Source organism: Dromiciops gliroides, chromosome 2 (genome assembly GCF_019393635.1).
Source record: "Dromiciops gliroides isolate mDroGli1 chromosome 2, mDroGli1.pri, whole genome shotgun sequence".
NCBI classification, from domain to species: domain Eukaryota; kingdom Metazoa; phylum Chordata; class Mammalia; order Microbiotheria; family Microbiotheriidae; genus Dromiciops; species Dromiciops gliroides.
Window position 1 is genome coordinate 641,043,454 of NC_057862.1, and position 25,364 is coordinate 641,068,817.

The 25,364-nt window shown below is 40.2% G+C and overlaps 1 protein-coding gene across 1 annotated transcript in view; it reads left to right on the top strand.

The window, feature by feature from the left end:
* The window catches only part of CRISPLD2 (cysteine rich secretory protein LCCL domain containing 2), an 89,613-nt gene that overhangs the window by 43,404 nt on the left and 20,845 nt on the right, over positions 1-25,364 (top strand). The window contains exons 6-13 of the mRNA XM_043981132.1: positions 1,789-1,889; positions 8,209-8,352; positions 9,920-9,980; positions 11,678-11,744; positions 12,885-13,015; positions 15,265-15,308; positions 16,633-16,705; positions 18,982-19,057. Of these exons, the coding sequence (XP_043837067.1) occupies positions 1,789-1,889; positions 8,209-8,352; positions 9,920-9,980; positions 11,678-11,744; positions 12,885-13,015; positions 15,265-15,308; positions 16,633-16,705; positions 18,982-19,057 (697 nt within the window). The remainder of the gene's footprint in view (positions 1-1,788; positions 1,890-8,208; positions 8,353-9,919; positions 9,981-11,677; positions 11,745-12,884; positions 13,016-15,264; positions 15,309-16,632; positions 16,706-18,981; positions 19,058-25,364) is intronic.

Sequence of the window (25,364 nt, forward strand, 5' to 3'; positions counted from 1 at the left end):
TCCTTCCTTCCTTCCTTCATTCCATCACACAGGAATTTCCTACTCATGGTTACCAGTCAGGAATCCATGTTTTTGCCCCTTCATCTAAAAAAAGCACAAGAGTTTGGCTTCTCATTCTTTTTTAATCACCCATGATCTTAGACGAATCACTCTTTGGTAAAATGAGAGGATTGGATCAGCCCATCTCCAGGATCCCTTGGGATTCTAAATCCTTTGGTCCAGATGCTTTTCTGGCTGGCTGGAATCCTTTAGATCACACCTTTAGATGAACACACTCCGTCCCTCATGAAGAGTGTGCTGGACTTGGAGTCACATCTTGACTCTGCTATTTGCTGCTTGTGGAATGCTGGACGAGTCACTTGATCTCTCAAGCCTCACTTTCTTTGACTAAAGTAATGATCTTGAATTGGATGGTCTTGAAAGTTCTTTCCAGATCTTAATCAATGATCATATACGTTAAAAAAAAGTAAACTTTAATATATAAATATTTAATTTATATTTCTCAATTAGCCAATATTTATTTTCTCCTGTCAACCCATTTAAAAAAAATAACACTTTAGGGCAACTAGGTGGCTCAGTGGATAGAGCACCGGCCCTAGAATCAGGAGTACCTGAGTTCAAATCCGGCCTCAGACACTTAACACTTACTAGCTGTGTGACCTTGGGCAAGTCACTTAACCCCAATTGCCTCACTAAAAAAAAAAAAAATTAAAAAAAATAACACTTTATAACAAATACACATAGTCAAACAAATCAATTCTTCCCATTGCCCATGTTCATTCTATGTCCTGAGTCCTGAGTCAGGGGGTGGGTAGCCTGCTTCATCTCAAGTCTTTTGGAATCATGGTTGGTTATAGGTTTGGTCAGAATTATCAGTCAATAAACATTCACTGTTGTTGTTGAGTCATTTCAGTCATGTCTGACTCTTCATGACCCCCTTTGGGGTTTTCGTGGCAAAGATACTGGAGTGGTTTCTCATTTCCTTCTCCAGCTCATTTGATGGAAGAGGAAACTGAGGCAAACAGGCGTAAATGACTTGTCTGGGGTCACACAGCTAGTATCTGAGGGCACATCTGAACTCAGGTTTTCCTGATTCCAGGCCTGGGGCGCTATCCATTATGCCACCTAGCTTCCCATAGCATTTATTAAGCACCTACTATGTGCCAGACGCCATGCTAAGCACCAAGTTCTTAAGTCCTTCAGAGTGATTTGTCTTTATCAAGTTTTTGTTAATGGTATGAGCTGCTCTCTTGTGAACCTTTGCTTTTTGACATTTAAGGCTGGGAACCCTGCTTTTTCATTTCTGAAATGACTTTTACAGGGGAAAATTCTGCAAACTCTAAAATGGAAAGACTTTATGTTTTGAGCCCAGTGCGTGTTGGGTGCCGTTTCAGTGGCGGGACTAAGGAAACATTTGTGGCTGGGCTGGTATTCGAGGGCAAACACAAATTGCGACTGCACAGTCGTGGACTGAAAAGGGGCCCCACTGTATGTCTGTCCGTTTACTCAGCCGCCGTCTATGCTCGAAAGCTGCAGACTATAAGTTCATGGAAAGAGCCCAGGCCAGCAGCCTTTTTTTTTTTTTTTTTTGGTCTTCCGTTTTGAGTGCTGTCTGCCGTTTTACAAACAGTGGAAACATTCATTTGCCCCTAATTCCTGCTGCCTTTGGAGGTGCAGTTTGGAGATCTCAGGCAGGGCCAGAATCAGGTAGCTGGCCCCCTCTGGGGCAGTGGCACGGTGTGAAGATCTTGGAAGTATGTTTGACGGTTATTTTCTGCTTTTCTTCAGGGGAAATTGGATTGGAGAGGCTCCTTATAGAAATGGCCGGCCCTGCTCGGAATGTCCGCCCAGTTATGGTGGAGGCTGCAGGAATAACCTCTGCTACCGAGGTATGAGCCTTTAAATGAAAAATATTTTACTGACCCCTTTTGATTTGACACAACAGTTATTTCTGGCAATGACTGGGCCTCTCTCCCCCTTCAAAGAATTCCCCTATAACAAAGAAAAGCATGATGTCCCACATCTCTATGAAAGGAGGGAGGAATGGTTCCCTCTTTATTTTCTAGGGCTATGAATCCAGACAAGGGAAATTGCCATTCTGGATACTACTCAGCACCAAAGTACTGAATTGTCCAGGAAAGACAGAGGAGGGTGGGGTTAAATACCTTTTTTTTTTTTTCCTATTTTTTCTTTTTTGTGGGGTAATGAGGGTTAAATGACTTGCCCAGGGTCACACAGCTAGTAAGTGTCAAGTGTCTGAGGCCGGATTTGAACTCAGGTCCTCCTGTATCCAGGGCTGGTGTTTTATCCATTGCACCACCTAGCTGCCCCTGGGTTAAATACATTTCAACTGGGAGGGAGTCTTATGGGAGGCACACAGTCTCACCAGCTATTGTTTTGCTTAACAACTGCAAGTCCCTAAAGAAGGCAGGGTGAGACTCGGGGTGGGGGTGGAGGGGAAGTGACATCTGGTCAGAACAGCGAGGCTCCAGGTGGTTTAGACCTGCGTCAACCATGGGGTCCTGCCGAATCACAGTCAGTCCTTTTTGATATCTAAGTTCAGCATTGGTTTTTCACTCCATGTTAGTGACCTTTTCAATTTGCATTGTGGTCAATATTGTCCTTATTTCACTCTGCCTCAGTTCATGTAAATCTTCCATGTTTCCTGGCATTCTGTCATTTCTCATTGCACAGTAATATTCCCTTACAGCCACAGTAGCCATTTGTTCCCTGATCAGTGGGTACCCCCTTCATTGCTGCCACCCTGAAAAGTGCCTTTAAGAATATTTAGGTATATATTGAGCTTTTTTTTTTTTTTGTCCTTGACCTCCTTGGGATACATAGATAGGAGTAAGATGATAGGGTCAAAAGCCTTTACAAGTATTCCATTTGCTCCCAGTTTTTTTCCCCCAGGGCAATGAGGGTTAAGTGACTTGTCCAGGGTCACACAGCTAGTAAGTGTCAAGTGTCTGAGGCCATATTTGAACTCAGGTCTTCCTGAATCCAGGGTTGGTGCTTTAGCCACTGTGCCACCTAGCTGCCCCCTGCTCTCAGTTTTTGTGAACAGTTAAAGGGGGAACAGAGAGCCGAGCTTTCCTTGGTGTGAGAGAATTGAACTGAAGATAATAAAGCTGTATTGTGTTCAATGTTGTTCACATCCCTGAATGCTGCTGAATCAGAGCAAATGGCCATTCATAGAATAACATCAGAAGTCAAAGTTCCTTTCTTCATTATCCCTAGCCAGCTGAACACCTTTTATCAGGGGTTGGCCTGATGGCTTGAGACAGGTGTTCTTAACCCATCTTGCATCAAGGATCCCTTGGGCAATCTGGTGAAACTTGTGGACCCCTTTTGAGAAGCTTATTTTTAAATGCATGAAACAAAATGCAATCACAAAGAAGGCCAATAGTATGGAAATAAAGATTTAAATTTTTTTCCCATCCAAGTTCATGGATACCCTGAAAATCCATCTGCAGAACTCATGGAGGTCCATGGACCCCTAGAATATCAGGTTCAATAGCACACAGAAGGGGCCGGGTAGGGGCAAGAGGGCTAGGATCTGGGTTCAAATCCTGGCTCTGTCATTTGCTACTGTCTAATAAATGACTTAGCCTCTGTGGGTCCCATTCTCTCATCTATTAAATGAAGGGATTGTCATAATGACTTTGATCATTCCTTCTGGTTTCAAAGCCATGCTCTTATGACTGTACACTTTGTCATCAAAGGAGCATAATTTCTTTGTCTTTTAAAGTATGGTTTCACAAACAGCTTCATACCTCTTAATACAGTCTCTTAACTCTGTAATATTTTTGTTCTTGTTGAGTCCTTTCAGTCATGTCTGACTCTATGTGACCCCATTTGGGGTCCTTTGGGAAGGATAGTGGAGTGATTTGCCATTTCCTTCTCCAGTTCATTTTACAGATGAGGAAACTGAGGTAAACAGGGTGAAGTGACTTGCCCAGGGTCACATAACTAGTAAGTGTCTGAGGCCAGATTTGAACTCAGGAATGTCTTCCTGATTTCCAGCTCAGCACTCTATTCACTGTGCCACCTAGCAGCCCCAACTCTATAATGTACTGGGAAGTCCAAAAGTGCCCTGTCTCTCCTCAAATTATCCTGGAGTACTCTGCATGGATCTCTGCTCTGTCCTCCTTGTGCTATAATGTGTATTATACTTATCTTAGAAGTGTCAGACCTCCCCTTAGGACAATTTAACTTCCTCGACAGGGACTGTGTCACTATCTCCTTAGTGCCTAGCACTAAGTAGTAGATCCTCAATAAATATTTACTTGATTGAATTGAAGCGATATAACATCATGGAAAGATCACAGAGAGAACCTAAACAGTCTAGAGAATCAGGTGCTAGTCCTGGCTCTAATCCAAACCATTAAACTTCTGTTAAATTCATACAATTTGGAAGGCACCATTCTAGGTCCTAGAGATATGAAACAAAAACAAAAACAAAACAAAACAAAACAGTTCTGGCCCTCGAGGTAATTATATTCTACTTGAATGCCATTAAATATTCAATGACCATGGATAATTCACTCACCTTTGCTGTGTCTGTTCTTGACCATCAGATGAGGATAGTGATAATGTGGTATCTGGTGGTATCTACACCCCAACTTGAATATGAGTTTTTCCAGCCATGCCAGGGTCAAGGGACTCTATTCAAATCAGCTTTAAACTGTAGCCCATGAGCCCCCACAAGTGTATTTGCATTTGCTAGTCAGCCAGAGGACATGATTTTTTTTTTAAAAAGGCATTTAATAAAATAATATAGTAAGAAAAGTCACAGCAGACCATTTCCTTCATAATCTTTGGCATGCTCCTGGGAAGAGGAGAAAGTCCTTGAGAAACTCTGCATAATGTCCGATTGTCAAATTATACCCATTTGGCATTATTTTAGCAACCGCCTTTCTGGTAAACCATCAATGACTGGTTCTGCCCCTTTAGGTTTTTCAATCCTAGTAGTCTTTTGACTCTCTATTCAAATGAATGGGAAGGGCAAGGGCACAGAAACATGAGCCCTTAGGTGAGACATTCACTTCAGACCTTTGCTTAAGTTGCTTTTATGTGTGTATGTAGGTGCATACATACCTTGGGCAACTAAGAGGCACAGTGGATAGAGAGCCAGGCATGAAGTCAGGAAGACTCATCTTCCTGAGTTCAAATCCAGCTTCAGACACTTACTTGCTGTGTGACCCTGGACAAATCATTTCATGCTGTCTGCCTCAGTTTCCTCATTTGTGAAATGATCTGGAGAAGGAAATGGCAAGCCACTTAAGTATCTCTGCCAAGAAAAAACCCCAAATGAGTTCAAGAAGAGTTGGACACGACTGAAATGGTTGAACAAAGCAGTGAATCCTTCTAGGCTTTGAGGCCAACCTATAATAGAATCACTGAATTAGAGTTAGAAGGAATATTAGAAGTCATCTAGTGCAATCTCCTCATTTCACTGATGAGGAAACTCATACCCAGAGAAGTTGTGTGTGATTTGCTCCACCTTATACAGGTAATAAATGACATTGCCAGGATTTGAATCCAAGTCATCTGGTTTCACTTGCACCATGCCCCTTTCCTACTATTTTTTTTTTTTTGGTGAGGCAATTGGGGTTAAGTGACTTGTCCAGGGTCACACAGCTAGTAAGTATCAAGTGTCTGAGGCCGGATTTGAACTCAGGTCCTCCTCACTCCAGGGCCAGTGCTCTATCCACTGTACCCCTAGCTTCCCCTCCTACTATTTTTTAAACCTAATATTGTTTTACTTATTCCCTGGGGGGCAGTTGTGAGGCTCAAATAAAATGGTATTTTGTGACAGTCTTTTGAAAAATTATAAAGCCCTACGCAATTTTGATGTCCTGTGTTACATGTGAGAGGCAATGAGGTATGGTGGTTAGAACCAGGAAGTCAGAAAATCCTGGGTTCAAATCCTGAGAACAGGTAAATCTCTTAACTTCTCACATTCTTTTTTTTTTTTAAGTGAGGCAATTGGGGTTAAGTGACTTGCCCAGGGTCACACAGCTAGTAAGTGTTAAGTGTCTGAGGCCAGATTTGAACTCAGGTCCTCCTGACTCCAGGGATGGTGCTCTATCCACTGCACCACCTAGCTGCCCCAACTTCTCTCATTCTTAAATATTATAGTTCCAAGTGATTTGTTCTTACATGATGTAGAAAGTGACTGTACTCAGGGAGCCCCACGTGAATGAAAATTTAGGTTAGAACAGAAAAAAAGTGGATACCAATTGAATCTAGTAGGTTCCCTTCCCAAATTCCTCTTAGCTCTTCATGTCCCCCTTACCAGACCTGCCCAGAGGCAGAGGCAGTCTAAAGAAAAACCCTGTAATAAACTTGGGGATGGAAATTCCCCAGAGCTGCGGTGGCTAACTGTAGGGATACTTGGTTCCACTCTATTAAAATAAAAAGCATGTTATTCAGTCAAGTGTCCTTACCACTTTCTTACATGCAAATTTTCCATCCTCCAATGAGGTTTTAAGTCCTTCAAGGGCAAGGATTGTCTTCATTTTCTTAGCATAGTTCTCTCCACACAGTATGTATTCAAAGGTTTCTGACTGACTCACTGACCTACATTAGACTCAATAAAGCTGGGATTATGAGGTATAAAAATCTGGAAGGCTCAAGGAAGAAAGTCTGGCTTATTCTCCTTACACCTTTTTTGTTTTTCAATGGAAAACAAACATTTTATTAGCTGCATTCAAGAGAACGAAGGAAGCCAGGAAGACATAGCAAGCACTGACCTAAGCAGTGTTTGCAAATAGAATGTCTCTGCAGAGCATTGAATGTAGATGTGAACACAATTATCTGTTTTGTCTCCAAGTGTTGATGTTACTGCTGCTTTTTCCCCTTAATTAAAAAAAAAATCTTTTCTGACTCCTCAAATTTAGGGAGGGAAGGAGTTGGTATGTGGGATTTTGGATTATTTTATCTCTGGTTTGTTTTTTGGTTTTTTTGAGGCAAAAATTCAGACTCAGGAAATGTCTACGTATAAGTGACAAGTGGAGTATATGGTACTGTCTGTTATTGGATAGGCACAGGGAGGATAGGGGCAAAGAGCAGGCCACTGGGGGAAGCTTCCCTCAGTGCCAGAAGAGATGGGTACAACTGTTAGTTTCAACCCAACTCTTCTGCTCTTAGATAGATGGCGGGTTCCAGTGGCCCCTTTGGATCTCTTCCTTCTCAGCTCTAGCCCAGGCCTTCTCTCACTCCCTCCTTTTGCCTCCTGTTTCTCGCCATTGATTGTTTCTGGATGAGCTCATTATATCCCAGGTGGGATGCTTTTTTCTCTTTGCTGCTGCTACAAAGCTCCTTCAGTCCTCATTCCTTCCTCCCAATCTGCCTCTCTCAGACTGTTGGATCCTTTTGAGCACTTCTGGGCGTGATTCACACCAGACTTCTGGCTGAGAGATGGGGATGGTCCCAAACTGTTCTCAGGGCCGAGAGGGAATGCACATTTCACTGAATGACAATTCAGTAGACAGATATGTTCTCCATTATGCTGAATTGGGAAATTCTGAAGTCAAGGACGTTGAAAGAAAATCAAAATAATTTAATGATTCAGTGACATTACTTCAGTGACACAATGATTCAATAATTCAATGACCTTACTGTTGGATGAAGAATCAGAGGTTCTGGGTTAAAAGCCTAACTCTGTTACTTCTTTCCTTGATGACCGTGGCAAGCTCTTCAACTTCTTTTCCCCCTATATAAAAATTAAATGACCTTCAAAGCTCTTTCCAACTCCATATCTAACATCCTGGGAAATGTCATGCCTGTTATTCATAAGTACAAAGCAATCTCGGTGAACATGACCTGACCACTTCCCCTTTCTTAGTAGAATTCCACTTGATCATGTATGACCTTTCATACAGAAAGGTTTCTAGCTGTTTAGAAATGAATCTTTTTGTGTGAAATAAAGCCTCCCATTAGTAAGATACACAGGGTGTCCCGAAAGAAGCTTTCAGTAGACTTTTGGGGCACTCTGTGTGTGTGTGTGTGTGTGTGTGTGCATGTGTGTATGCATGTGTGTATGTGTAAAACCTTCCAAAAGAGGCATTTGACTTTAACACTAATACATCAAGTTCTTTTGGGGAACTTTTGGAACACACACAGATAGACACATATGTCTTTCTCCAAAATGCATTTGATTTTAACACTAATATGTTATGTTCTTTTCTTCCCACAAATAAGATGAGACTTACATTCAGAAGCCTGAGACTGAAGAAACAAATGAGGTGGAAATGTCTCAGATTCCTGAGGAGAAACACGTATGGATCCAACCAAGAGTAACCAAACCCACCAAGCCCAAGAAAACCACTGCAGACAATTATATGAGTAAGAGACACCCTTGTTCCATGGCTCCCTCCTCCCCCATTCCAATTAGAACCAACCCTTGGGTTGCTCGAGTGGCAAGGGAGTATTGAGAGGTCTCCAACAGGCAAATACTGGGCAGTAGGGTGGAGTGTCCAAGTAAAACCCTAGACCTTTCTTTTTTTAAGGAATTAGTTACTTTATTTTTGTTAAACACTGTAAGAATCCTGGCCCTGGGGGTGCACTTGGGTGGCCTTCTTTTTAACCCAAGCTTTCAAAGATATAACTGAAGATGTATTCCTAGGAGCTATGCTGGGTGCTATTGAAGAATATAAGGATGAGCAAGACAAGAGTCAATTTTCTCCTTTTAAAAAATTAACTACATGTTTTATTGAGGTTCTTTCCTTCCTCTTTGTCACCCTGCCTCTTCCCAAATGATGCACTACCAGAAGAAACAATGAACACATTGTCTGTCTGACAATGTATGACTCATTTCTTACCTCTAGTCCACCAGCTCTCCCTTAATTTACCAACAGTTCATTGAAGTCATAATTAGGCACTCCTATGATCGGAGAATTCTTACGAAAGCCTAAGGTCTAGTTAGGGCCACATCTACAAACAGAGGAGTCAGGGTCAATCAATCAACCAATAAACACTTATTAAGTGCCTACTATGTACCTGGCACTGTGCCAAGTGCCGGGTATACAAAAAGAGGCAAAAGACAGTCCCTGCCCTCAAGGAGCTTACAATCTAATAAGAGAAACAACATGCAAACAGATATATACCAACAAGCTATATACAGGATACCTGTGGAATAACTAACAGGGAAGGACTAGAATTGAGGAAAAGGGAGTAAAGGGAAATTATGGGAAAAACTTCTTGTAAAAGGTGGTCATAAAAAAAAGCTATAGACCCATGACTTTGGGAATTTGGAGGAGGAAGAAATGGTTACTAGATGGGGCATTAGGGAAGGCTTTATTTAGGAGGTAGTGGTGGGAAGGGCAATGGACTCAAAGCCAGGAGACCTGGTTTGATTTTTACCACTTCAGTTTCTAGCATTGTTTCAATCCATGTGTTCCATGAGAGTTTTTATATGAAAACATCTTTGCCCCATTAGTTGCATTAAGAATGCAGTACAGTGCTCCTTAAAAGAGGGTCTGAGGTAGCTGCCCCTTTCCATTAAAGGCAGCCCTTCACAAACCTGACATTCAGTGGGAAAATTGCAGAATGTGTCTTCTTCTGGAGAGATTTCTCCTTGTTATTTTTTTTCATATTCTTCAGCTATTTCAAATTTCTCTTTTCATTTTTAATTTTGATAATCTTTGTCCTCTCTTCTTCCAACTTTCCCATTTTCTTTCTTTCCCTCCTCCACCTCTATGATCAAATTTCCTAACAGTTTGTCTATTTTGTTAGATTTTAAAAAGCTCATTTCAATAAGTTTTGTTTTTTTTTTTGCTTTCAATTCTGTTTACCTCTTCTTTGATTTTCAAAGGTTCTTTTTTTGCATGATTTAGGAGGTTTAGATTTGTTGATTTTTTTTAGTTTTTATCCTGTACTTTTTTTTCTCAGATCTATTTTTTTTAACTCCTAGCACAAATCATCAAATGTGAGACCAAAATGAGGGACAAATGTAAAGGGTCCACGTGCAACAGGTAACCTTTTGTTTTGACTCATCCTGTGGCCAGTGCCTTTATTGGCCTTTAGACTCATTCAGAGAGCAATAAGTTCATCAGTGTTTTTGTGAAAATGACTTTTGTGACATTTTAATACAACTTAGGTGCCAAATTTAGCAAGAGTACAATTCCATCTTATTTCATGTTAAAAGTGATGCATGCAGATTGCTTTCTGTCTTGTAGAGGGGAAAAGGAAGGGGGAGTGGGAGAAAAATTTGGAACTAAAAACCTTATGAAAACGAATATTGGAAACTATTTTACATGTAACTGGAAAATAATAAAATACTTTTACGATAAAAAAAAACAAGCAAAAGTGATGCATGACCACAATAACTCTTGGCATCCAATTGACTGCCACCATTTACTCAATGTTTGGCATAGATTTGTATTCTATTTCTATCAATATAAGTTTTTAACCCAATATCTCTGTTTCTACCCATCTGGGTGGAAACTTATTCTGGTTTGAGGGTTTAGTAAAATACTATTAATTTCTTGATACTTTTAAAGCACAGTGCTTGGCACATAGTAAATGCTATATAAATGTCATCATTATTATTACTTGAAAAACAAAAACTGTACTCTGCAAACCCTGCTGAATTCATTTGGAAAAAGATATAACAGGAGAACTTATCACTAGTTTAGGTTAACCAGAGGAAAGATCTTTGAACTAGAGGAAAAATTAAAATTGTAGAATCTTTTAAAATAATTAACACTTTTTGATTTTTAAGTACAGTAAAGGTAAAAATGATATATAATTGCCACATTCATTCATAGAATCATTGAAAATCAAAGCTGGAAGGATCTTAGAACAGTGAACCTAAGGACCTTAGAACACCTTAGAACACTCAACACTATAGTCAGAAAATCTGGGTTCAAATCCTACTTCTGTCATGACTACCTATATGTCCCCAGGCAAGTCATTTAACATCTCTGAGCCTCAGTTTCCTCATCTGTAAAATGCAGGAGGTGGGGGCGGAGATCATACTCAATAAGACCTTGAAGAAATTTTCTTTCTAACTTTATTGAATTTTGATAGTCAGAACTGTGAGGGACCTTAGAGGTTATCAAGTTCCTTTGATTTTTTAAAAATTTATTTGTTTGTAAATGATGTCTTCGTTGTTGCTCAGTTGTTTCAGTTATATCTAACTCTTCAATGGCCCATTTAGGGTTTTCCTGGCAAAAATACTGGAGTGGTTTGCCATTTCCTTCTCCAGCTCATTTTACAGATGAGGAAACTGAGTCAAACAGGGTTAAGTGACTTACCCAGCGTCATACAGCTAGTGAGTGTTTGAGGCCAGATTTGAACTCAGAAAGATGAGTCTTCCTGACTATAGGCCCAAAGCTCTATGAACTATGGAGCTACTTAGTTGTCCTAAATAATGTCTTTAAAGCATATAAAACTGGCTTTTAAGTGGGTTAACTGTTAATGTTGTGTCCATAATTCAACTTCATATGTAAAATTGAAGGGTGCAGTAATGTAAATTTCAACCCAGCTCCTGTCATATCTATCACAAATTCAAAGTTAACCAGTGTCCAAAGGAGTAAGGTTCTCTTGTTTTGGGAGACGGCTCTTGTAGAAAGTAAGGATGAAAAGGATCAAGTCATCTGGCTAAGAATTAAGTAAAGTATTTGCTCCTGAGAAATAATGTGTTGCTTTTTTCCTCCTTCTAAAACAGGTATCAGTGTCCAGCAGGCTGTTTCAACAACAAGGCAAAGATTTTTGGAACTGTTCTATATGAAAGTGTAAGTGTTGTTTATTGCCCTCTTAAGTAGCTTGGGCCAAATTGTATAGAAACAGAAATAATAGAAATTTTGATGTGGAACAGCTTTCTTTTGTATTCATAGAATGATGTACCTGGGATTTAGGGAGCTGAACTGCAAGAATTCCTTACAGTCTCACAACAAGATTAGGAAACCAGTTCTCAAAACTGGAAATGATCAGCAAGTTGATCAGCCTTAACACAAAACAAAACAAGACAAGACAAAACAAGACAAAACCAAACCAAACCCACTTTTACGTACATGGGGCATAGTCAATAGAGAGTTGGCTGTGAAGCCAGGAAGATGTAGGCTTAGGGTCCATCTCTGATGTGCTGGCTGCCGAATCATGGGCAAGTTATTTTACCCCTTTCTCATTGCTTTAGTTTTAGTTAATTCTCTAAGACCAGAAATTTCAGAAAAGGTGTCAACCTGCATTGGTAGGAGTTTTCTCAGTTAGGGATTCCCTGTACAGATAGTTACAGGTCTGGTTTCATCCTTCCTAAGATGGGAAGGAGAAACTTTGCCCCTGATTCTTATTATTTTAAGGTTTTTTTCCCCCTGATCATGGGGCTTTCAAGGAATAAGAAGCCCAAAGAATAACAAAATGGAGTTCATGTTGTATTTTTTTTGTTTGGTGGAGTGATGAGGGTTAAGTGACTTGCCCACGGTCACACAGCTAGTAAGTGTCAAGTGTCTGAGGCTGGATTTGAACTCAGGTCTTTCTGAATCCAAGGCTGATGCTTTATGCACTGTTCCACCTAGCTGAGCCCTGGTGCTTGTATTGTAGAATGAAGTATTTTTGCATCCATTAATTCTGTCCTAACCATCTTTGCAGCTTAGTAGGATATACTGAATCAATACCCTGTGTTAAAAATTCTTGTGGGGCAGCTAGGTGGTGCAGTGGATAGAGCACCAGCCCTGGATTCAGGAGGACCTGAGTTCAAATCCGGCCTCAGACACTTGACACTTACTAGCTGTGTGACCCTGGGCAAGTCACTTAATCCCAATTGCCTCACCAAAAAAAAAAAAATTAATAAATTCTTGTGTAAAACTACTTGTCTTGAGAAGAGTTTTCCATCATGATCGACTCTCTAGCTCTCTGTGTTGTCATTTTTTCCCTAGTCATCAAGCATATGCCGTGCTGCCATTCATTTTGGTGTCATAGATGATAAAGGAGGTCTGGTTGACATCACCAGGAATGGGAGGACACCCTTTTTTGTTCGGTCTGAAAGGAATGGTATTGCATCTTTAAGGTAACTCTTTACTTGAATTTTATCTTGATTCTATTGGAATTATAGTTTCTTCTCTCCCCTCCCCCTTTCACTTGCCTATGTTATTTTTTTTAAAAAGGGGAATTGTCCTTTTGCATAAACCAATGACATTTTTTAAAAAGCACTGACTAAATGGACAGATCCCATTAGTCATTTTATTAGTCAGGAAGCATTTATTTAGAGCTTTCTACATGCTCCACACTGGGTATACAAACAAAAGCAAAATGAGTCCCTGTCCTCAATGAGCTTACATTTGAATGGAAGAGACAAGCATGAAAATTACCACGTGATACAAGGTATCTACATTGTAGCTGGAAGGTGATGTCAGAGAAGAAAGCATATGAAGGAGTCATCACACCAAGGTTGTGAGCCTGGGCCACTGGGACGGTGACAGAAATAGGGAAGTTTGGAAGAGGGGAGGACTTGGGGTGGGGCTGGGGAAAAGATGACAAGTGTTTTTTGATGTATTGAGTCTGAGATGTCTGTAGACCATCCAGTTCCAGTGGGTGTATGTGTTACTAGAGGTCATGAGAGAGGATAAGGATGGACAAACAGAGAATCATCTGCTTAGAAGTTAATTGAAACCATTGGGGTTGAAGGGATCAGCAATCAAGCTAATATAGAGGGAGAAGAAAAGAGGGCCCAAGATAGAATCATGGGGGAAACTCATGGTTAGTTGGCACAACCTGGATGAAGATACAGCAAAGGAGACTGAGAATGACTGGTCATGCAGGTAGGAGAAGAATGAGAGAAAAAAGGTATCAAAAAACTTAGAATGGGGAGAGTATTCAGGAGAAGTAGATGCTCAATAGTGTCAAAGAATACACACAGATAATATCTTATTGCTTTGTTTTCTCAGTGGGGAGGGAAGGAGAGAATTTGGAACTCAAATTTTTTTTTTTTAAAAAGGAATGTTAAAATAAATTTAGAAATTAAAAAACAACACCAAAGACTACATACAGAGGTCAAGAAGAATGAGGATTGAGAAAAGGCTGTTAGATTTGGCAAATGATAGGTCACTTTGGAAAGAGCAGTTTCAGTTTAATGAAAGAAGATATACTGCAGAGAATTTAGAAGACAGTGGGAGGAGAAGTGGAGTCACTGAGTGTTTCTTGGATTTCTTGAAGAGTTCAGCCCTGAAAGGGGATAGAGGTGAAGGACAAATATGATGGGGGATGTTTGGATCAAATAAAGCTGTGTTGTTTTTTGTTTTGTTTTTTGTTTTTTGGGGGGGCATTGGGGGTTAAGTGACTTGCCCAGGGTCACACAACTAGTAAGTGTCGAGTGTCTGAGGCTGGATTTGAACTCAGGTACTCCTGAATCCAGGGCCAGTGCTCTATCCACTGCACCACCTAGTTGCCCCTGTTGTTGTTGTTGTTTTTTTTAACAATGAGGAGACATGGGTGTATTTGGTACATCAGAGAAGCACTCAGGAGACAGGAAGAGACTGAGGATAACAGAGAGTGGGGATGATGGAGGAGGCAGTCTATTGGAGAAGAAGGGTTGGAATGTAAACAAGGGTAGAAGATTCCATTGCCTCTTAAAGATACAGAAATAGTGTTGATGATCTCTATGGGAAAAGACAGTTGAAGCTGGTGTGATGAACTATTCACATCATTTTAGTGCTGGGCAGGAATAAAAAACTCATCTAGTAATTATAATAACACTAGAAGGTTTACAAAGTACTTAATATCCATTACCCTCATTTAATTCCCAGATAACCCTGGGAAATAGGTAATGCAGATATTATTATCCACTTTTACTGATGACAAAGCTCTAAGCACTTGAGTGGTCTTAGCCTTGGGGTTAAGCCTTGGGATCTGGAAACTAGTAACTTTTAGAAACCTATTTTGAACCCAGGTTTTCCTGATTCCTAGCCTAGCACTTTGTCTTCTACATCACAGGGATCCTCATCTAATCCAACCTCCTGATTTTTCTACCATTCCTTAACACGAATCCTTAGCTCTACTTGCATCCATTTCCTCACTAGCCTCTTGCTTTTGTTCCCATCATTCCCAAGAGTTCCCTTTTCCAGTCTACATTTATAATTCCAGGAGAGCTGATCACACTTGGAGTTTGTAGCCCATACATATTTTGTGTACAACTTCAAAATAAAGAATTGTAGGATGTCAGAGCCAGAAGAGACCATTTGGGATCATCTAATCCAACTATCTCATTTGTATTTTAGAATGTAATTATACTAATCCTTTCTATTGTTTTTGTTTTTGCAGTAAATATAAGGCTTCCAATGCATTCATGGTTTCCAAAGTAACAGGTAAGCCTTTTGATGGGATATAATAATAACTAGTATTTATATAGCCCTTTAAGAATTACATAATGATTTACCAATGTCACCTCATTTGATCTTCAAAACAACCCTGGGAGGTAGTTGCTATTATTACCCCCATTTTACTGCTGAGGACACTGAGGAAGATTTCAGCTAATGACTTGCTCAGGGTCACACAGCTAGCAAATGTCTGGGGTTGGATTTGAACTCAGCTTCTTCCTGATTTCAGCTCCATCCATCTGCCTATTGTATAAGATAACAAAAGTTAATTTACATTTCTTTTTTTAATGTTCAACATTTTTAAAAATAGTATTTCATTTTTTCAATTATATGTTAAACATTTAATATGCATTTTAAACACTAACAAAAATGTACATTTCATATGCAGTCCTCTTTTTTGTATATTGAAATGGTCATGTCTATTTTTTTTAATTAATATTTTTATTTGAAGTTTTGAGTTCTAAATTCTATCCCTCCCTCCCTCCCTTCCTCCCTGAGCTGGTAAGTCATCAGATATAGGTTTTACATGTGCAAAGATGCAAAACATTTCCATATTAGTCATTTTGTACAAAAAGAAAAAAACATTAATTTAGATTTCTATTGGAAAATCCCCGAAGTACTTTGCACATAAGAAAATGCTTTAAAATGCTTATTGAGGGGAAGCTAGGTGCCACAGTGGATAAAGCACCAGCCCTGGATTCAGAAGGACCCGAGTTCAAATTCAGCCTCAGACACTTGACACTTACTATCTGTGTGACCCTGGGCAAGTCACTTAACCCTCATTGCCCTGCAAAAAAAAAAATGCTTATTGAATTGAGAATTTGAGGCTGGGAATCAGAATTTAGCATCTGTCACCACCAAGCTGTGGGAAGTTAGAGGGGTCACATCACTTCTGGGCTAGAGTTCTCCTATCTGCTAATGGTAAAGGTACCTGTTTTACATACTAACAATTCATAAAACATTAGAACAGGAAAGGATCTTAGAGATCATCTAATCCATGCCCTGGGGTAGCTAGGAGGTACAGGGGATAGAATTCCAGGACTGGAGTCAGGAAGATCTGAGTTCCAGTCAGGCTTCAGACGCTTACTAGCTTAACCCTGTTTGCCTCGGTTTCCTCATCTGTCAAATGAGCTGGAGAAGGAAATGGTGAACTACAGTGTCTTTGCCAAGAAAATCCAAAATAGGGTTGTGAAGAGTCAGACATGACTGAGATGAATGAACGACAGCAACAAATTCATGCCCTTCATTTTATAGGATAGGGAAAATGTCTTGCTCATGACTTGGTCATTTTCCATTGTGTTTCTTCCCACAGTGCAGGACCTGGATTGTTATAGCACGGTTGCTGAGCTGTGTCAATTTGAGAAGCCAACAAAACATTGCCCAAGGTAATGGTTCCACCTGGGGAACTGATTCAGTGCCCAAGCTTGTGCTTGTGATAGCTGGTCCTCCTTCAGTATGACAATACTCTAACATGTGTCTACCACACTGAGAGAAGCCAAGGGGTGACCAGAGTCAAAGTCGGTTGGTGCATTTAGTCTCCCAAAGTAATGCTGATTCTCTCATTATCCGAGATTTCCAGTGGGATCTGGATTTAACCTAATGTTTCCAAATGATTTGGAGATAAAGTTGGGAAATTTCTTCTATAGCTATAATAATTTATATAAAACAATTTATTCATAGAATAAGCAAGATGTTTGCTTATCGTGACTTTCTAATCTTGTTGCACTGTCTCAAACATCTTTCACTTCTCTCTCTCACTCACTTTCTCTCCTTTCTCTTTCTGTCTGTATATATCTCTGTCTCTTTCTGTCTTTGTCTTTCACCCTGTCCTCTCTCTCTCTTACACAACACACATGAACACACACACATGCATGTGCATACACATGTACACGCATATGAAGGATTTTCATAATCATAAACCATTTAAAAATGTATACAATGACTGTCATGGTAGGCTTTCAATGAAATCACTTGGAGAGAAAAAAATGACTTGTCTTGGTCTTACTGTAGTGTTTAGCTATACCTCTGTTGATTCTAAATTGTTTATTTAATTAAAAATTATATAAATTGCCTTACTAGCTGGGGAGGTAAGAGTCAAAGGGGGTCAGTTTTCATTTTCCCAAAAACATTGGCATACATGATTCTTAAATAATTTTTTTAAAGTTTTGTTGATGTCTTTTTTTTAAACATTGCTGCTACATTGCAGTTACTATTACTAGTTTCTAGTAATAGTTACTAGTCTCCACCAAGAGAACCCTCCCTTGTGAAAAGAGAAGTCCAGTTTTGACTCAAATTAGCATCTGCTCTGAAGCTTTGGAAATTAGGTGTAATATAGACTTATCTACAGACCTTTTTTTAGAGGTAGGAGAAATCACTTTGTCCAAACCTCCCATTTTATAAATGAAGACATTTGAGTTCAGAGAAAAGGAAGTGACTTGTTCAAGGTTGCACAATGACTAGCATCAGTGACAAAGCCTCTAGTACTCTGGTTTCCTGCTTCTTAGCCCAGGACCCTTCCCAGAATTGGATTAGGAGTTAGGAGGTACTTTGGTTTTCTCAGGCACCTCTAGCTTTTAAGTGGTGTGTGACCATAGAAGATACTTAGCTTCTCTAACCCAATCTGTATCAATTATTTGTGCCCAATCTGTGCTAGAGCCTTCCAAACTCATATTGGTCTGACTGGCCATAGTCGGACACACTGCAACTTGACTCTTACATAATGCAGTCATTAAGAACATTAATTAAGTCATTAAGTCCTTCAAGAACAAAGAACAACAAACAACCAACCAAACCCAATCTGTAAAACAGAGATGATAATACCTTGTGGCACCTAATTCAGAGAGTGCTGGGTAAGGGGTGACCAAGATAATGTATGTAAAACATTTTGTAAATTTTCAAATAATTTACAAATATCAGCTATTATGAAACTGGATGATGAATTCTTATGCTTCATGAATTGGGTTCAAAATACATTAGGCAAAGGGTGAGTATTTGAAATGCATTGAAGTTTAAAATGGACATTTCTTTAGCTCCTCTTTCATAAATGTCCCCCCTCCCCAAATCCATGGTAAAGGAAGACAAAATGCCAAACCAGAGCCAGGCACCGCCCCCCAATAGTTAGAGTCATCCAGTGCATGATGTATGCCATCTTGAGAAGAACAGAAATTTAAGTTGGGTAAAATGAATGTCTTGTCTACTTTATCAAGTCTGAAGTTTGAAATGAGATGCTCTTGAAGAAGGTATCTCCCTCATCCTCACTAACAAATACATTGGAGTGGGTGGGAGGAATGGAGAGAAAATGGATTTCTCCTTCTTGCAGTTGACTCTTGATTCCCTTCTTTGAAGGAGAACAAGATTGGAAAATTATAGCAATGAAACAAGCATTTATTACAACATGCAAAGAAATGTGCGGGACATTGGGAAGATCAGAGCCTATGTGGAGGTAGCTCTTTCCCTCATAGATCTCATGGTTTAATAGGAGGAAAAGGCACCAATGCTGCCAAGGTCATTAGTGAGTGGCCAAGAAAAGGGTTTTATGAGGTCCCAGGGAGACTGAGAATGTGAAAAAGAAATGCAGGTGGGCAGAGGAATCCCTGGAATAGATTTTGGTTTTCTCAGGTTGCTGAATGTGAAGAGTAAAGGTATCGCGTTGTTGTTTCAGAATTCGTTGTCCAGCCCACTGTAAGAGTGAACCATCATATTGGGCTCCAGTGTATGGGACCAACATTTATGCAGATGTGAGTATGTTGCTAGTTTCAATAACAGACACTCTCTCAATGTACTCGAGGTCTTCCAGAGACTAGGTTTCAATGTCTGATAATCGGGAAACTTGGGTTTGAGTTTTAGCTACATTGAGACAACTGCATAATCTTAGTCTTTCCGCTTCTCTGGTTAGTACCCCAATTTCCCTATGTTTAGGGTTGAAAGGCTACATGGTAGAGGTAGTTTAGCCCTGGATTTGGATTCAGGTAGACTAGAGTTCAAATCCCACCTCAGACATTTACCAACTGTGACCTTGGGCAAATAAGTAATTTATTTCTCCGGACCTCAGTTTCTTCATTTGTAAAATTAGAGGGTTGGACTGAATGGCCTCTAATGTACCTTCTTTCTTGAAATCTATGATCTTATGATTATTTCCAACTCTTTTCTTAGTAATTATATGCTAATGAAGGTGTGCATCATTTTACACAATAATTGGATTGAATTTTTACAAGTCAATTCCATTTTCCCATCAACTTATATTTTATTTCATTTTTTCTTTTTCATTTCTATGGAAGTTTTCATTGGCTATATCTTCTAGTGTGTCAGCTTTGTTTTCCTTGATCGTGGTCCCTTGGTAGAGCACTTACATTTATAAGGAAACCCAGAAGAGCTCACTGTTCACCCAAGATTTCTGGGGTGAGACTTCTAATAACAAGAAGAACTTTTAAAGTCAAACTTTAAAAGTATACTGCATACAGAAAAAAATATATATATATTGCATGTTTTTCACTATTTGTTTTTGTGGGACAATGAGGGTTAAGTGACTTGCTCAGGTTCACACAGCTAATAAGTGTCAAGTGTCTTAGTTCAGCTTTGAACTCAGGTCCTCCTGAATCCAGGGCTGGTGCTCTATCCACTGCGCCACCTAGCTGCCCCTATATTGCATGTTTTTATGAAATAAGCACTTGCCCAAAAAGTACTTTAAACACTTCTGAGAAATATTTATTAAGGAGAATGAGTATAAATGAATTATTAATAAATAAATAATGAAAATGTAAAATTAAATTAATCAATTTAATTAAATAATAATACAGAATGATAAATAAATAATGAATAAATTCCTTTGAGGAATAAATTAATTAAACATCATATTACAGCCATTTAAAAAAATTGGAAATACTGTTAAGCTAGGTGTGAGTATCCTTCCCATCATCAATGGATGGAAAAACTAGTTTAGAAATTGCTTCTGGGGGGGCAGCTAGGTGGCACAGTGGATAAAGCATTGGCCCTGGATTCAGGAGGACCTGAGTTCAAATCCAGCCTCAGACACTTGACACTTACTAGCTGTGTGACCCTGGGTAAGTCACTTAACCCTCATTGCCTTGCCAAAAAAAAAAAAATACTTCTGGAATATAGTTGGGTGAGAAGGGGACTCTATCTCTTGCTGTTCATTCTTAAACAAGCATTTATTAAGTGCCTACTATGTGCCAAGTAGTGTGCTAACTGTTTTGCAAATATAATTTCATTTGATTCTCACAATAACCCCAGGAAGTAGTTTTATTATTTCCATTTTACAATTGAAAAAACCGAGGCAGACATTGATTAAGTGACTTGTCCAGTTAGTAAGTGATAGAGGGCAGATTTGAACTCAGGTCTCCTTGATTTCAAGCCCAATAATCCATCCACGTTTGCCATCTCACTGCTTAGATGAGGAAATATGGCATGTCAGGTCCTCCTGCAGTGTTTGAGGATCGCCTTTTTTAGAAGCACAACTTTGTGTTACAGATGATTTATTCCAAGAGGCCATTTGGTTATAATGGAAGGAGCACCTAGAGTCAGGAGAAATCTGGCAACTACTAGCTGTGTGATCATAAGCAAGTTGCTAAATTTCACCGAGCATCAGGTTTCCCTTCTGTAAAATGCAGATAGTAATACTTATAGCAACTACCTAATAGGATTGTTTGGGGGTTCAAATGAGATAGTGTATATTAAGTGTTTTGAATTCATTTTTTTCAATTGACCTGTTATTTTCCCCTTCCCACAAACACCAAAGTGAAAAACAAAATCTTTGTAACAAATGTGTGTGTCTATGTGTGTATGTGTGTATATGTATGTGTATGTATGCATGTATATATAATTAAACAAAACAAATTCCCATATTGGCCATATCCAGAAATAATACCTCATCCTGTATATTTGTACATCATCCCTCTGTCAAGATGTAGGTTGCTTGAATCATCATCATGAGGTAGGTGGTACAGTGGATAGGGCTGGACCTAGAGTCAAGAAGTGCTGAGTTTAGATTCTGCCTCAGATCCTTCTCAGCTGTGTGAGCCTGGGCAAATCAGTTAACCTCTGTTTGACCCAGTTTCTTCATCTATAAAGTGGGGATGATAATAACACCCACCTCCCAGGGTTGTTGTGAGGATCAGCTAAGATAATATTTGTAAAGCGAGCTTTTGCAATCCTTAAAGCACTCTGTAAATGCTAGCTATTCGAGAATCATGACTGGTCACTGCATTGATTAGGATTAAGTCCTTCCAAATGACTTTTTTTTTTTTTACAATGCCATTGCTATGATATAAATTGTTCTCCTGTTCTGCTCACTTCACTTTGCATCAGTTCATATAAGTCTTTGCAGATTTTTCCGTGGCCATCCCCTTTGTTATTTCTGATAGCACAGTAGTTATTCTATCACACTGTAATTTTTTTCAGCCTTTCCCTAAATGGAAAACACTTTGTAAACCTTAAAGTGTTATCTATGTATATAGAAACATCTGCTCTTACTAGTGAAGTGGTTGGCAACTATAGTAGGTACTGGAGATACTATGCAGGCTGGTCATTCCCTGTCTCTGAAGCTGATGTGCCCTGATGTAAAGTCACCTAGTTAGTCTGAAGTCCCAGCTCACTACAAGCCATTTAAATATGTTCCTTGGCAGAACTGTCCTTCCCAGGGCCTGTGACAGAAATGTAATTGTAGGTTAAATATTTAAAAAACAAAACTCCTCGCACACTAAGGCTTGTTTAGAAAAGGTGGGGCTTGGGGCGGGGGAGGGGAGGTTACTGAATAGAGTTATGGAATCTCTTTCCACAGGGATTTCTAAGAATAGGATAAATATTCATTTTTCTAGTATAATTTAATAGTGAGGCGTACTGGATAGAGTCCTGTGTTTGGAACTGGGAAGACTAATTCAAATCCTACCGCAGACAACTGCTAGCTGTGTGAGCCCAGACAAGTCACAAATGACTGCCTAGGACTTGAGAGGATTGAACAGATGGCCCCTGAGGTCCCTCCAATTCTAGCTCTATGATCCCATCATCACTCTATGATAAGAGAAAATGATATGGTTAAACATGGAAAGTTCTGGACATACAGTCTGCTCTGAACCTAGGCTCCTACTAAGTCAGAGGAAGGCTGTGCCCCACAGTGGGAATTCACCATGCTGATGAAATGTTAGATCCTTCCTTTATTCAAACGCTATAGGGTTAGTTATCTGGGCAGCTAGGTGGCACAGTGGATAGAATACCATGCCTGGAGTCAGGAAGAACTGAGTTCAAATCCAGTCTTAGACATTTACTAGCTGTGACCCTGGGCAAGTCACTTCACCCTGTTTGCCTCAGTTTCCTCATTTGTAAAATGAGCTGGAGAAGGAAATGACAAACCACTCCAGTATCTTTTCCAAGGAAACCCCATAAGGGGTCACAAAGAGTCAGACATGACTGAAACAACATGAACTGTTGTTCATGACTGAATAAGAACAACAGGATTAGTTATTCCCAAAGGCAGAGCTATAGATCATTCCCATAGCTTAGCTTTATATAGGGATTTATAGCTTATGAAATGTTCTCAATTCATTGTTCTGACTTCTCTATCTTATAACATCATTGTAAGGTAGGTAGTACAGGTTTTGTCAGGTAAGGAAATTGATGCCCATCAAGGGGCATTGACTCAAAGTCATAATCAGGTATGAGGTGCAATTCAACCCCAGGTCATAGGATTGTTTGTCTAAAGCTGAAAGGGACTAAAGAGACATTGACATTCACTCCACCTTCCTCATTTTGGAAATTGAGGTTTGAAAAGGATAAGTGACTCATGGAACATCAGACAGGTGACAAGTGTCAGAGCTGGGGTTTGAACCTGTACTGGTGTCAGGAATTCCTGAGTTCAAATCTAGCCTCAGACCCTTACTAGCTGTGTGACCCTGGGAAAGTCACTTCACCCTGTCTGCCTCAGCTTCTTCTTCTGTAAAATGAGATGGAGAAGGAAATGGCAAAGCACTCCAGTATCTCTGCCAAGAAAAGCCCAAATGGGGTCACGAAGAGTCAGACGCAACTGAAAAACGACTCAACCTCTGACTGCACATCACTGTTCTCTTTCCACATCTCCTGGTTCCAAATCCAGCTTTCCCCAGGACATGGAGCTGCCTCAGCAGACCTGTTGTCTTTTCAGCTCTGGCTGTGAGGCCCCCGTGATCAGGCCTATGCATTGAGGGAGGCTGAGTCCTTTGAGCTTAGAAAAATTTAATGTCCATTCCGTTTGTATTTCTTTGTTTTCTAAAGAGGGGAGAAGTAGAAGGCTGAAAAAAATTGGCCTCTGACTGTCAGAGAGGTTCTGACTCAAGGAGAAGATGAATGAAAATCATTTTGACCTTAGTAGAACAGGAAAGGGAGGGAAGAGATTGAAAAGCTCTTTGAATTCGTGATTAAACCCCAGATCCCTGGAGCGGTGACAGAGCAAACAGACTTTCAGTGGACTAAGGAATGAGTCCAACGTTTTTTCTTGCAGGCGGGGAAGTGGAAAGAGCCAGGCAGGTGGTTTAATCTCTGGTAGCTTTGTGGATCTGGCCGAAACCTCTCCTCAATGGCTCCAGTAAAGGAGCAGAGCCATATAACAAAGCGGCCCCTCAGTTAGGCGAAGGGTAAGGTGAAGGGAGGGTTGTGCAACCCCTCATCCTCTGATTTATACTGTCTGTGTTTATTAGGGGAAGCACATTCCTGTCTATGCTTGGGGACATTTCAGGGGAGTAGAGTTTGACTTGCAATCTGGTCTGGCGCTGGCGCTGGAAGGGTCCTCGGACAACATCTATAGTCCAGGGGTTCTTCAACTTTCTTGTGTCTTTGGCAGTCTGGTGAAGTCTGTGGACCCCTTCCCAGAATAATGTTTTTCCATTCATAAAATAAAATACAAAGGAAGCCAATTACTTGAAACACAGTTCTCAAAATATTTTTTTTCCCAAAAAAGTTCATGGACCCCAAGGTAAGAAACCATGATTCCAACCCAAATTTTACAGATGAGGAAACAGGTTCACTGAGTGAAGGGACTTACCCATGGTCTCCTTGGTGGCAAGTAGGAATTGAATTCTGGTTCTCTGTCTCCACATTGAGTGTTCCTTCCACCACATCAAGTGAGGGGAGTGGTTCCACAGGGTGTATCACACCAGCTTGGGGAGAGTAGGACCGCTTGATCTAGCATTTTCTATTTGGGTATCCACTCCGAAAGAAAGAGCTGCTTGTATAATATAAGGTCACATTTGTAGTCCTGTTCCCTTTCCTCTGTTTAGCTTGGCACCCCCAGGGTTTCTTGGGTTTGAATTCCTAGGAAGAGATTTTAATCCTAATTTTTGTCAGGTGAACCCTCCAAAATTTCCCAGTCCCATCAGAAGAGTTCTTTCTGACTATATCCTATGGTTTAGGGGCAGGCAGATGTGAGGTCTGTCTTATAGCATCAGCTCTAACTCTCACTAACTGTATGTGTGACTTTAAGTCATTGCCCCCTCTCTATTTCTTCTCCTCTGTAAGATGAAAGGATTGGACCAGGTGACCTCCAAGGTTCCATCTAGTTCTAAGTTATATGTATACAGTCCTGTGCCTATGGATGATTAGAACCATCTCCTTTCTCATGGCATTACTGCCTTTGTTTAAATCATTATCAGTGCAAATGCTGCTGTTAATTCTGATGGAATAGTTCTAGCCTGAAGGTTCAGTCATGAATTTCCTTCTATTTATTCTCTCTCTCTCTCTCTCTCTCTCTCTCTCTCTCCCTGTCCCTGTCCCTGTCCCTCTCCCTGTCCCTGTCCCTGTCCCTCTCCCTCCCTCTCGCTCTCTCCCTCCAGCTCTCTCCCTCTTCCTCCTTCCCTCCCTTTCTCTTTCTCTTCATCTCTCTCCTTCCCTTCTCTCTCCTCCTCTTCCTTTCCCCCTCCTATGTCAATATAGCAAAAACCAGTTGATTGAATTACACGGCATTGATGCAAACAAAAATAACTTGGCCTGACTGGACTTATAGACGTGCATAGTGTCTGTTGACATACATGTATTTATGTGTGTTTACATGTATGTGCATGT